The sequence below is a fragment of the Aristolochia californica genome, unplaced genomic scaffold, assembly GCF_029961685.1.
Source record: "Aristolochia californica isolate CCGP_79_NKW_82.1479 unplaced genomic scaffold, dmAriCali1.0.hap1 SCAF_14, whole genome shotgun sequence".
NCBI lineage: Eukaryota > Viridiplantae > Streptophyta > Magnoliopsida > Piperales > Aristolochiaceae > Aristolochia > Aristolochia californica.
The window spans coordinates 6,185,510-6,199,551 of NW_027181815.1; the positions used below are offsets into that span (position 1 = coordinate 6,185,510).

At 40.9% G+C, this 14,042-nt stretch overlaps 2 protein-coding genes across 2 annotated transcripts; both read right to left on the reverse strand.

Moving 5' to 3' along the window:
* Nucleotides 1-225: 225 nt before the first annotated feature.
* LOC137950313 (uncharacterized) lies at nt 226-780 on the reverse strand. The gene has a single exon (XM_068796709.1). The coding sequence runs from the start codon at nt 778-780 to the stop codon at nt 226-228; it is 555 nt and encodes a 184-aa protein (XP_068652810.1).
* Nucleotides 781-10,090: 9,310 nt separating this feature from the next.
* On the reverse strand, nt 10,091-12,559 carry LOC137950720 (protein RGF1 INDUCIBLE TRANSCRIPTION FACTOR 1-like). Its single transcript, XM_068797326.1, has 5 exons — nt 12,530-12,559; nt 12,278-12,362; nt 11,971-12,171; nt 11,648-11,863; nt 10,091-10,939 (listed from the first exon to the last, which is right to left on the reverse strand). The coding sequence occupies exons 2-5, from the start codon at nt 12,278-12,280 to the stop codon at nt 10,631-10,633; spliced, it is 729 nt and encodes a 242-aa protein (XP_068653427.1). The 5' UTR covers nt 12,281-12,362; nt 12,530-12,559; the 3' UTR covers nt 10,091-10,630.
* Between the last annotated feature and the right edge of the window lie 1,483 nt (nt 12,560-14,042).

The following is a 14,042-nucleotide window of genomic DNA, read 5'->3' on the forward strand; positions in this document are numbered from 1 at the left end:
TATGCATTTACAAAATCGAGTTCTTACTGGTTAAAAAATTGGCCGAACCTTCTTTCCATTTATATTTACAGCAGTAACGAAAAAATCCCAAGTGTAAAAATAATTGGAGGTAGATATTTTTGCTAAAGAGTAAAAGAAAAAACAGGGGAAGGGGAAAAAGGAAAGCCGAATGCGGCGTCTTCTCTTTTCTCCTCATCCACTAATTATTTGTCTGATTGCCCCAATTTACTCCGCAACGGTTCCTTCGTAGATGGTGGTCAACCTCATCCGGAAAGATGCAATCGCCAATTTGGCTTTTCTCGACGCACTTCTCCGCAGCTTTCTCACGGAACCCGATCTCGTAATCGTCGGGGCGACATTCGGATCAAATTTCCTAAACCCGTCGTCTCCATCACCGACAGATTCAATCACATCCAACAAGGGCGAGATCCTAAACTTATTTCGCCGATCCTTGCCTTTGGAGCCCTTCACCAGGGCCAAGCTAGCCTTGACAGCCAGGGCCGCCATATCAGAGGCCGTGACAGTGTATTGTAGCTTGCTCATTGGAAGCACGAAGTAGATCTGGCCGACCTGAAGATGGTCGTCGAAATTTAAAGCCGGAATGGGTTGATCGAAATAGAGCTTATCTGAATTGCAGAGAAAGCAAGAGGAGGCTTCGAACTGGAGGACCTGAGAGACGGTAACGGGGACGGGAAATTCCCGAAGAGTGCCGTTGAGGGAGATGACCTTCGCCGCCGAGAGGATGACGGAATCTGCTTGGCTGGAGAAACAAGAACCCATATGCAAGTGAGAGTCGTCGCGGTCTGTATGTTGGTGGAAGAGAGAAGGAAAGAAGGAGAAGCCAAAGGAGCGAGTGGGGAAAATGTGGGAGGGAGAGGCAGCTTCAGCTGATTATAAAGGGCCAAGAGGGGAGGAAACTTCAAGGGAAGCCGTCATAAGAGAATTCCATGGGAATTGCGCTTTACGCTCTTACCGGGGAATCTTCTGCCATTTTAGTTTCATCATCAGCGATGACGCGGTACGCGAAGTAAGGACACGTCACCTGAGTTTCTCGGAAGGCGAGTTTTTAAAAAGGTATTTTACTTAATTACCTATTTTTTAATAAATATTAGTAAAAATAACAAAAACTCAAACCTCATATAAAATATTCATAAGACGAGTCATCACATCATTGAGTCATAAAACTGTGTATAATATGCCATCACACGACTTCATCAAAGTGTTGCATCAGCACTCCACATCATTATAATTTTTTCTCTTATTTTTTATTATTTATTTAAATTCATAAATTATTTTAAAAATATTAATTTTTGGTTTTAAAAAACTTAAAATTTAATAATATCTTATAAGATTTTTTAATTAATTAATATATAATTTTATATTTTATTATTATAAAACAGAAGGTAATAAAATTGGTACAAACAAATAAGATTTTTAAAATTAAAAATTTACAAATATTATACTAAATTTAATAATATCTTAAATCGATAATGTAAGGTATTAATTACATTATAAAATATTTTTAAAACAGTTAATAAATAAATTATATATTTTTTGTTATATTAAATAGAAGGTAATAAAATGTCTAAGATTTTTAAAACCAAAAATTAATATTTTTAAATTACAAAATAACTTAAATAAAAAATGAAAAAAAAAAGTACGATGGAGTGATGGTGTGACGTCACATGATAATATATCGTAAATTATGTGATAACATGGTGATGTGATGATGTGTCAAGTGATGTGGGCTAAAATTCCATGTAACGTGATGATGTGGTACCACATAAGATGTCATAGTTGACATGGGTATTTTTTATATTAAGTTTTAAATTTGGTTATTTTTGTTTATATTTTTAAAAACGGGTAATTTAATAAAATTCCGTTTTAAAAAAAAAGTAAATTTAAAATAATTTAAAAAACCTGAATTATTAAATCCGATTATGATTCAATCACCCAATAATTATGTCCCTCCTACCGGTAAACTTGACTTAAATTTGACCCATCATCAAAGGTTTTCTCGGGTTCAGGCTAGATTCGAGAAAACCTTGGGCGGCCACAGATAACGGAACGTTCACCGCACATAACTGAAAGAGTAAATTAAATTAAATGTAGGTGCGCTCTCGAGTGAATAAGTTCCCGGACTTATATAGCCCTCGTGGGGGTCCACGCATAAAATCGAAACAGCCCTTTGGTTTGTTTTGATAGTGCGGAAGCTTCCGAAAGGTGGGAACAGGTGGGTGGACTCTTCAAAATATTTGAGCATCGTGACCAAATTCGAACCTACTAGGATTTTTGCCGGTTGGAATGTAGCTTCGGTGCTTTATTAATTTTCTCCACTGCAGCTTTTTTCGGGGAACAAAAATCCTTGTAGGATCGATCTCAGACAACTGAATCTCACGCACATGCAGTATTGGGAGGCTTCACCAGGGGAATTTTTTTTTTTTATAAAAAATCCCATTCTATATCATTCATTTATTTGGAGACACATATTTTGGTTGCCTAATCTTTCCATTCATAATCCTCCTGCCAAGTTTGAACCTATATATATGTTCAAAAACTTTAATTCAACCTCGAGCCTAACAATTTTAATTGAGTTTGAACCCACTCATAGGGAAAAAGGTAATCATTCAAAAGATCGTCAATCACTTTAGACTTAGAGGAGGATAGATGTTTTTGATAATATATAAATATATAGGATTATTGAAATTATAATCAGGTGAAAGATTACCACATGGAAATCCCATAAAGTGTTAATTTCTTTTGGCGCATTACTCAAACTCAATAAGCTCTCAAGCAAACTGCTATGAATGCAAAATCGTCATCAAAGTTATCTTGCAAATATAGAGGAGAAAGGATGAAAAGTCGCTTTGATTACTTTTCTGCCCACATCACCTGATCTGTTTAGGCTAGGGATGTTACATTTGAGAAGATTATAAAATTAATCACATTAATGGGGTGTCTGCTTTCATTAATTTATAGGGGAGATATCCCAATTACAAAGATTTACAAGAGTAATGATTTGTACAGACCAGGAATGATTTGACATAATTAGCTCCTATAATGTAGGGTCAAATTCATCTGTAAGGAAGGCCCTAAACAAGGCAATGATTCTTAATTGATTGAGAATCAATTCTATGATCCTGGTTTGATTGAGAATCAATCACTTAAGACAATATCTTCAACAGCCCCCCGCAAGCTAAGCGTCGGATTAGGACAGAAGTGTAGCTTGGATCGAAAAAATTGAAATAGTGGTCGAGAGACGCTTTTGGTGAAGATATCCGCAACCTGTAGGTAAGATGGCACATATTGAGTGTGAATTTTTCCAACAACAACAAATTCACGCAGAAAGTGGATGCCTAGCGCAACATGCTTGACCCGCTAGTGGACAACAGGGTTGGAGCTCAAGAAAAGAACGTTTTTGTTATCGCATAAGAGAAGGGGCTGCTCGGGAATTGAAACTTTGAGATATCAAAGAAGATGAGTGAGCCAGAGAAATTCGGTGGCCGAGAGAGCAAGAGCACGATATTCAAACTCACAGCTGGAACAAAAAACTCTAGGTTGTTTCTTGGTACTCCAGGAGACTAAGTTGTCACCAAGGTAAATAGAGTAACCCGAGGTAGAGCGATGAGTATCAGGACAACCGGCCCAGTCAGCATCAGAATAAGCAACTAAAGATCCAGGCAAAGCAAACGGACGGAAGGATAAACCATAATGAAGAGTGCCTTTGACATATCGAAGAATGCGCTTAACAACAAGGAAGTGGTCAGTCGTGGGAGAGTATATAAATTGACTCACTGAGTTGACTGCATGAGCAATATCGGGCCGTGTGATGGTCAAGTATTAAAGTGCACCAATAAGGGAGCGATAAAGGGTAAGATCCGAGAAGGACTGACCATCAGAGGTTAGATGTTGAGAAACCACCATAGGAGTGTGCACAGGCTTGCTGTCAAGTAAGTGGGCCCGGGCAAGGATGTCGCGCGCATATTTCAACTGACTAAGAAATAGGCCATCAGCTATGGGTATAGCTTCAAGACCAAGGAAGTAGTTGAGGGAACCCCAAGTCTTTTGTAGTGAACTCAGAATGTAGCTTGTGGGCAAAGCTATCCAGAAGAGAGGGGTTGTTTCCTGTAATAATAATATCATCGACATATAATAGCAAATAGAGGATGTCAGAGTACCAAGGAAAGACGAAGAGCGAAGGGTCAGCCTGACTACGGAGGAAGCCAAGATGTGTGAGAAAGGAGTTGAATCACTGAAACCATGCGCGAGGGGCTTGCTTGAGGCCATAGAGAGCTTTCTGAAACTTGCAAACATGATAAGGAAAGCGAGGAACAATATTCCCAGGCGGTTGTTCCATATAGACTTGTTCATTGAAATGGCCATTGAGGAAAACATTTTTGACATCCAATTGACGAAGAACCCACCAATTTGTAACAGCAGTAGAGAACACAACCCGAATAGTCGTAGCTTTGATGACAGGACTAAAGGTATCAGTGTAGTTGAGGCCTGGTATTTCAGTAAACTCCTTTGCGACAAGCGAGCTTTGAACCTCTCAACAGTCCCATTAGGCAAATATTTAATACGAAAGACCCATTTGGAACCCACAATATTGGTAGTAACAGGGCGAGGGACCAAAGTCCAAGTATAATTGTCCCGCAAAGCTCAAACTTCTTCATCCATAGCAACAAGTCAGGCCAGATTCTTGGCAGCAGATTTGAACCCTTGAGGCTCAGTGGATGTCAGAAGTGCATATAGAAGACCAGTAGATCCAAAGAAAGTATTATCAGCCGAGTGACGAGGTTTAAAAATGCTGACCTTGGCGCGTGTGCCCATGGGATGAGATCCCAAGGGAATAGCAGCAACAGAATCAGTAGGAGGCAAGGCAATGGAACCAGGAAGAGAAGGATCGACAGGCGGTAGTGGCGGTCCTGTAAAAGGATTAGTTGCCTGCAAAAACTCATTCATAGGATCAGTACAGATATCACACAATGGGAACCAAATTGAGTAATATGCGGGGAAAGGGACACTGGAAGAGATGTTGGCATGCCAGAAGAAGATGAACTAGGTTCCAAAAAATTGGAGAAGTGGATAGAGGATAGGGGTTGAGCCTGGGAATAAATGAAAGACGGAAAATGAATTTCATCAAACTATGCATGTCGACTAATATATATCTGAGAGGTGGTAGGATCTAGACAACGAAAACCCTTGTATGAGGAGCTATATCCCAGAAAAAGACAAGGAAGACTACGCGGAGAAAATTTATTGGCCATATATTCACGTAAACAGGGGTATACATGACAACCAAAATGATGAAAATTTGCATAATTTGGAGAAAGACAATATAGAATTTCAAAAGGGGACTTAACTCCGAGAAGTGGTGTGGGCAACCGGATGGTGATGTAGGCAGCAATGCTAAAGGCGTCAACCCAGAAGCGAGGGGACATGTGAGAATGGAAGAGTAGAGCCAAACCAGTTTCAGTTAGATGTCGGTGTTTACGTTCGGCACGACCGTTTTGAGCAGAGGTATATGGACATGAGAGCTGATGATGAATTCCAAAGATATGAAGGTGGTGTTAAAAACGATTATTAGCAAATTTGGCACCACCATCTCTTTGAAAAAGTTTTATTCGAGCGGAATGTTGGTTTTCCACAAATTTTTGAAATTGAAGAAAAATATCGTAGAAGTCAGATTTCAATTTCAACGGTTAAATCCAAGTAAACCGAGAATAATCATCAATAAACAAAACATAGTAGACAAACCCCAAATTTGATGTAACGAGTGAAGGACCCCATATGTCGCAATGAATTAAATTTAAAACATGAGATGACTTCATTGGAAAATATGGTAAACGATGACTTTTAGAAAGTTGGCAGGTATCACATAATTTCGGAGATGGTAATAAAGAAGTAAGATGAAGCTGACCATTTTTATTCAAGAAAGAAAGTACTGAATGATGAACATGTCCTAAACGAGCATGCCAAAAATCATATGAGGCATGCAAAGATTTATTTTGTAGAACAGAAAGAAATACAGAATTGCCACTCTCTAGCACATATAGACCTCCATCACGTTTACCAGTGGCCACCACCTTTCCCATTTAGCGATTCTGAATAGTTAAAAGATCATTAGTAAATGTAACAAATAACAAAAAATCATGCGTTAATTTACCAATGGACAACAGATTTTTGGTAAGATGGGGAACAACCAAAACATTTAATAATTTAAGATCGGAAGATGGAGAAAAATAACCAGTGTGAGTAATGGGGAGAGACGCACCATTCCCGACAATTACACGATCCTTACCCGTATAGGGGACAAATTGATCCAGAGAGGTGTGGGTCGGGGTCATGTGGGCCAAGGCACCCGTGTCTACAACCCAATCCGAAGGTTGATTTTCGAACATACAACAGGCTAAATTGAACGATTCAGCAAAAAATGCTTCCTAGCGACGGTCATCGTTCCGAGAGTACCTTTGTCGACAACAATCAGCGTAACGCCCTTCTTGGCGATAGATCTGGCAGTACGGTGGTCAGCGATGTTGGTCGTGGCCAGAATTACCGCTCGTGCCTTGGCCGTGGCCGTGATTGAAGATAGGGCTCTGCCCATAGTTGGAAGAACCGCCGTGAGGATTTCCACGGCCACGATTCTGGCGAGAGAAGCTACCGGAATGTTGGGAGTGGTGTCAATTTGCTGTGAAGGCAGCCGAGGGTGTCGCCGTCGCCGTCGCCGAAGGTTCGAGTGATTTCTGGAAGATTTTGAAACATTCAGCGCGAGACACCTGGTCGGAAAAACAGGGGAGGGGGTTCTGAGCCATTTGGACGAAGGAGAAGTCGGAGAACTCCGGGCCGAGACCTCGAAGAAACCAATGAGCTTTGTCGGTGTCATCAACGGGACGACCGATGGCATGGAGTTGGTCGCACAGTGCTTTGAACGCACAGGCATAGGTGCTGACCGGACGGCTGTTGTGTTTCATCAATTGGAGGTCATCTTTCCGATGCATTTCACGGGCCTTCGATCGGTGGCTGAAGGAATTTTCTAAAGCAATCCACACCTCTCGGGATGTGGTCAGGCCAACGGCTTCTGCCATGGCTTCTTTGGAAAGAGAAGACAGCAGAAGGCTGAGGAGACGCTCCATGTTTGGAATTTGGAATTTGGCGTCTGAGAGAAGGGAGGATCAAACGGAGGTGGGGGCTCAAGGGTACCATCAACGTGAGCCAATAATCCTTGGTTGTCAAGAAGGGGAAGAAATTGGCTCTTCCACAAAAGATAATTTGAGGAAGAGAGTTTGATGGTGATCATATGAATCAAGGTGTTGAGGGGAGGAGATCGGAAGAAGAATTTGAGGCCATGAGGATCACAGGGTGTTAATCCAGATGTAGCTCTGATACCATGAGAAGATTATAAAATTCACCACACTAATGGGGTGCCTGCTTTCATTAATTTATAGGGGAGATATCCCAATTACAAAGATTTACAAGAGATTTGATTTGATGTAATTAGCTCCTATAATGGAGGGTCAAATTCATCTGTAAGGAAAGCCCTAAACAAGGCAATGATTCTTAATTGATTGAGAATTAATTCTATGATCTTGGATTGATTGAGAATCACTCACTTAAAACATTATCTTCAACAACATTGAGCCCAGAAGCGCACTCCCAACTAAGAAAAATAAGCCTCTTTGATCAGAAATCAAATTGGTGATCTTAAAATCGTCATCACCTCACTAACTAAACGATACACTTCCTTCCACAATCCCCTTCATGTTAATTCAGTTTTCAGACTAATCAAACATCAACCTGTACACATATGAAGGAATATAGAAACGTATCTGCCCAAATGTGGCATAGAATACGCTCATCCAAACCGGTCATGTTAATGCAGCTTTCAGACTAACCAACAAGAGTGTAGATGACATTGTCTAATTGGGGACCTCTTTCGGCATTAACTAATCACGGTCAGAGGGGTAACGTGTACGTGAACAGACCATCGGGACCCTATCCGATAAGAGGCCACCTTGTGGTCTTTTTGAGCTTATCATTACTCCAAACTCTATAAATGAATGGAAGTAAACAAAGTAGACCACGACAATTATGTCAAGCCGGACCACAAGTTGTATCACCTATTCTCCGTGTTGATTGGTCAAATAGTGACATATTGTCGACGAGTTAGTCTTATCTTTATTACGCTTTATCACGCTATTGGGATTTGGAAATCTACCTCTATAACAGTATGGTTACTATAAGCTCGTTTGAAACGAAAAAATTCTTTCACTCCAAACTCGGAAAACGATTGCTCTGTTAGGAAGGCAAGTGGATTGTGGGCTAAATCACCATTGGCCATTGATCGAGTTAACTCCAGAAGCCCATCATGTCATGGAAAGACTTAAGTGGGCCTAATCTGAGTTTGAAAAGGTGGGGGGGGGCGTCGGAGTACAAGATATGGTTCGCTTCACGCTTGATCCACTCACCTCCTTGTTAAAGTAGACGACAAGAATGGATGTTTGGGTCTATCAGGTTATCTGTTAAATAGTAAAAAAATAGTTCTCAATTGCTTTTTGACAGTTTAAGATGGAAGATTAAGGCTCCCTAAAAGAAGTTTAAAATAGCCACAAGACTCTTTTTAAGGAGCAGGATTAGGGGTAGGCACTCTGTCGGAAAGTGAGAGAGCTTGAAAACAGACGGGGGAGCTTTACACCATCACAAAGTGAAAAGATGAAGAGGAAAATGGGACGATTTGATTATTCTAATCCAGTAGCAGGAATAATGGCGGGTTTTTTATGTTTATCTCTCTCTCTCAAACTTCCATCTCTTTGCTTTGCAGAAGAAACCCAAGTGAGTACTCACCGAGTTTGTCTCTTTCTTTATTTATTTATTATCTTTACAGACACACGACGGAAGCCAGCGTTATATGTACGCGCTCCCTCTTTCTCTACTGTTTCCATCGTTTTCGCTATCTATTTCGTATCTCAACGATGCTTTTCCCCTGTTCACTTTTCAATAGTTTGGCATATTGATCACTTCCGATTCCAAGAACTAATGTCAAGGATCTTCCACATCCCCTCGGAGCGGTAGCGCCTTCCAGAATCAGTAGACCTCTCTATCTCTCTCTTCGGTGCACTGCTCGAGTCGTATAAAGAAAGGGAAAATAAATAAATAAACTCGGGAACTTTTCTTTACGGCAGAAAAAAAAACTTAATTATTATGCGATAATTTAATTAATTAATATTATTAAGTATTAAGTAGAAAGAGCGTGTGTGTGACTCATATTTCTAGGGGAGCATTCAGATTCCTCACGCCTCTACCAAAGGCAAGAGTCGACGAGGGCCCTCCCACGTCTCTTTCTCAGGGCTATCGTGTCCCCTAAGTCAGTTAGCGATGTGAAAGCCTTGATTTTGATTTCTATTCCCACCACCGCCTCCTTCTCCGACCCACCCGAGTACGTTTTTTTTTATGACCCAGGTTCTCTCACTCATCCACCCCTCTCCGCCATTGCATTTCACACGGTTCACGGACAAGTAAACAACGTCATCAGCTCTTTTAAATTTCAACTTTTTAAACGCTGAATATTATTAGCGTTCCATTCGCATCCGTGTTTCACTCAATTGGACGTTTCGTGGATACTGACTTCTTCACCTCGTTGCAACCATTAATGAAACAGCGCTGTACAGAGTATTCATTATCCGGTCATCATAACTTCCACAGATGTTTTCCCATCCTGTCCATGATCGCTCTGATAGCAGTTAAAAGGAGTGAAACAGATGGGCAGGAGGAGCCACCGAAGCAGGGTATATCTTCGATAAGCCTGACACTGAGATAACGGAGGGGGCGAGAGTCTTAAATGCGAATGAAAGATATACCTCCCTCTAAAGGGATGCGCAAAGCTGGACCAGAATCAGGTTCCTTCTGCTACCCCCACGTCACTCTTTAACGGAGAGAGAGACATTAAATAATTGCTCCAACGAATAGCTTCCAACCCCAAAAACTGCCAATCTTGTTAAAGGCGGCCCACGGGTCTCTACCCTGCATTCTCCTCAAGCTCAAGTAAAGCAAGGGTCAGGGGCCAGAGCAGAAGAAGAGGAAAACCCAAAGCAAAACAGAAAGAGCACACTGTATATACAACATATAATGCTACTTTATTACACCATTATAACAAGCATTCTGTACATCTGCTAATACCAGAAGCTACTTTTTTTTTTTTCCTGCTCACAGGCCTTTCCTGTACACATACTGGTACTGAGAACTGACTTAGTTGAGATTTCTTGTTCTAAAATAAAAGAATATATCTAAACTCGATCCCAGTTGAGCAGACTATAGAAGAAGCGTACGGAACGGGAACACGTTTTCTATCTAAAAAAAGCAACTAGTACACTCCTCGTCTCCTCCGCGTTTTTGCTTCTATGTACAAGACTAGTAGACTAGAAACTGACCAAACCAAAACTAGGGTTACTTCCCCTTGTCTTTTCCAACCTTTCCTTGTACGATCCGTATCATTTCTATGTATATCTTTGCACATTTATTCACGGTATCGTGTTTTAAGCTTCATCGTTTTTTTTTTTGAATCTTTTCCTTCTTTCAACCTCCTTTGTTTTTGTTCGTCTTTCTTACTGAGCAATCCTTTATTCCATTAACTTCAAAAGGGGGCACGGTGCGGAATACCCTTTCTCCTTCTCGCATTGCGGTGATTTCCTATTGGAGGAGTCGCCGGAGAAATCCAGCTTGTGAAATTCCCGCCCTCGTCGCTGGAGCCCGAATACTTGTCCGCGGCTTCCCTGTTGCCTTCTGATGACATGCCGGCTTCAATTGAACTGTTGAACTGGGAAGTCTTTAGAAGCTTCTTCGGGGTCGACGAGTCTTCCGATTCTGATCCCATGAACGAGTCTCGGCTTTGTTTCGGTCGCAACGCGAAGCTCAGCTCCGGGTCCCGTTTCATGCCACCGAGCTGAAAATGATGGGCCTTTCGGTCAATGTACATAGCCACACAAAGTGGCAACCAGAAAAAATGGAGATCCGGAGCAGGGCAGAAAGATTAGAAAATGGAGACGTAAAAGAGGAAAGAAACTTCAGAGAGCGAGAAATGGGCGATCCTCCGAAAAGAAAACAAATAAACAATATATAATGTATAAAGACATTATTTTCATCATTCGAAGTCCACAGTTCACAGAGGAATTCTGCAAACAGTATTCAGCCGCCTTTCTAAATACGAAGAGATTACAGAACCATAAAGAAGGAAAATCAATCAATTATAAACCAAACCAAAGAATTATAAAGAAATCCCGGAAATTCATTCAAGATCAACAAAAGAAGTAGGTGAGTAGAAAGAGGGAGGCTTGGGAAGCAAGAAACAGTAATGTTGAGAAATTCCAGGCAAACCTCGAGTCTCAGGAGTCGTAATAGACTTCAAGATAAAAAATCTACAGAATCAAAATGGAAATCCTTCAGAGAGAGAGATACATTGCAAAGCTAACAATTTGAAGAAAAAGGGAGAGCCGTCAATATTGCATTAATAGGACGTGAAAGTGGAACAGAGATTCAATCAAGAACGGAAAACCAACATTCAATCAGGACTTCATGTAGAACAAAAACCACGACTCTAATACAGAATAAATTAAAGCTGAAAGGTGAACAGAGCAGCTCGTGCTGTACACACCTTGCATCCTAGGGAGCAAAAGCGGAAAGAATCTAAAAGGCTTCGACAGCAAATCTCGCAATTGTTGGTCACGCCCTTTCCAGGTCTCGGCTGTGGTCTCTCATTGAGGAAGACGATCTTAGCGCTATTGATAATGTAAGTCTGAACTCCCGAAATGTCCAGGAACTTTTGAACTTCGGAAACCCGTATCACATTATGGTAAGAGGACCTCCTAATCTGAATCAAGAAAATAAGAAAAAGGGGAAAACGTCAATGTATCGTTTGCAGAAGAAGTCAAGGGTAGATAAAATTAAAGCAGAGATAAAAGAGACAGAAATACGAGCCTGAACAATGTGATGGTCTTTGTGATGGCTCAGACAGTAGGAACAGAGAGCGTTACCCATGCAATCCAAACAATACATATTGCATTCGCTCTTGTGGGAATCTCCATGAATTTCGCAGGGTATGAAAAAACTCGACTTCAGCAAAGGAAACAGCCACGGGGGACCCAAATCCCTGCTCGGCATTCGTATCATCGGACCGACCTGGAGAAACCAAATATCGAAATAAGAACCCGTTTACGAGCGACAAGATATGAAACCAGGATTCTGCTTAAGGAAAACAAGGCTAGATGCCTTAGGCTTTAACTACCATCACTTTCTTCTGTTTCGTCCTTAGAACACCAATCTTCTGATGATTCTCGATAGCCAGCTTGTCGAGCTATAAACAAACGAATCTGACAGATAAAAAGAATACACGAATGAGAAAGATAAACAGATAGAAAGCAGTCCCCTTTTCACCTGGTCTATACAATAGCGAAATAAGGGGAACGAGAAAATTGAAAAGAGAAGAAGGGAGGAAATAATCCTAAAAAATGGGTTGGAAGAAGTTCGGAAAAGTCACCTTTGGAAAAGAGTCGGAGAAGCCCCGGAGCTGGGAAAATATGAAGTAGCAGTCGGAAAAAGCAGAGAGACGCAGGGAAGCAAAAAAAAAAAAAAAAAAAGGAGAGAGAGAAGGCGGCGGGCGTTCGGGAGGAGTGAAGGGAAAATGAAAAAGGGGCCGTTTTGCTGTAAGTATATATAAGGCAGTTGCTAGATACAAGGAAACGTGCCGAGGATTTTCGCCGGCAAAAGTTTTTTCGACGGAATGGGGGGACATTAACGAGATTCCATCTCCCGACCTTTCCAAAATTGCTCCATCCATTAAACAGTGCGTACATTTGATCGTTTTCATGCGTGTGAAGCTTAAAAAATTAAACCGGTCAAATAGACGAGAAGCATCCATTATCCGTTGATCCGCCCTAGCATCCAGGTACGGACACCTGTCCTGTTTTATTTAGTTGCTTCTAACATCCTAATCTTATAATACAAGATCCGTCCCCAAAGATTAACTTAAGCTGTCCTTTTTTAAGCAGTGGCACGTACGTCGAATGAGAGAGATGATGGCAGACTCGGAGGCTTGCTCATTAGCGGTAAGCGGTCAGGTGGGGGGGGTTATAGTTTCAGGTGGTTCACGGGATACCAAGACCGACGTAAGGCAAGCAGCTCTTCGCTTATCAACTTGTTAAATAATAATGAACTTGCTTGAAACGGAACTTATCGCAAGAATTGAATGATTATGGAGAGTGCCGTACGCTTCTTCTCTCTCTTCCTCTAAGCATGAGAGTAAGTGCGGGTAAAAATCAGACAGGACTCGCCCATTCGATCTAATTTAACTGGAATCAGACCTTCGTCCGGTTCTTAAAACTTAAAAATCGGATAACCCGACCGGTTTTTTTGGTTCAACTCGTAAACAGTCAAATGGTCGAATTATTTTGACGGGTCCACTTACCATTGGTCTAAGTTTCAAGTAGAAAGAATCTCAAATGTGCAAGAGGGATTTCCCAATTCTACAAAGGCTAATGAAGAGTATTAGTACTTTTTTTTAAAAAAAGTTTTTAAGTACATGGGCATCTTACTAGAATCGTTCTATATAATTGGATGACGTCTTTTCCATCCAACCACTAGTTAAACCTGATTGGATCAAGTTCAATCAACATAGCATATGTCACTGGGTTGGTTTTGATAAGATTGATGAGAATGGAGTAGAAGTCAGGAATGAGACAAAACCCAAATAGTTAGATAAATATTGTTAAAATCGGTTCGGATCGGCTGGTTCAACCCGATTGAACTGAAACTAGACCCTTTTTCTGGTTTTAACATAAGAAAAACAGTATCTAGTTTAAAGCATGATTGGTTGGTTTGGTTTGAACTTAAATTATCTTCGAAGATGAATAAAAATGAATAAAACAATAAAAGGGTATTTATTATCTTCGAAGAAAAAACAAAGTGCAACGTGATCTGCTTGGAAGCTTGTTTTCTTTCGGAAACGGAGGGCCATCCAACTTGTACCGCATTGGGGTCCATCATCTTAGACT

What these genes read in the sequence shown, in the direction of transcription:
- LOC137950313 (XM_068796709.1), bottom strand. Translation starts at nt 780, where the DNA reads ATGGGTTCTTGTTTCTCCAGCCAAGCAGATTCCGTCATCCTCTCGGCG.
- LOC137950720 (XM_068797326.1), bottom strand. An exon ending in AAGACCATCACATTGTTCAG is followed by an intron (nt 11,864 to 11,970) that starts GCTCGTATTTCT and finishes TTCTTGATTCAG; the next exon opens with ATTAGGAGGTCCTCTTACCA. An exon ending in TTTGCTCCCTAGGATGCAAG is followed by an intron (nt 10,940 to 11,647) that starts GTGTGTACAGCA and finishes CATCATTTTCAG; the next exon opens with CTCGGTGGCATGAAACGGGA.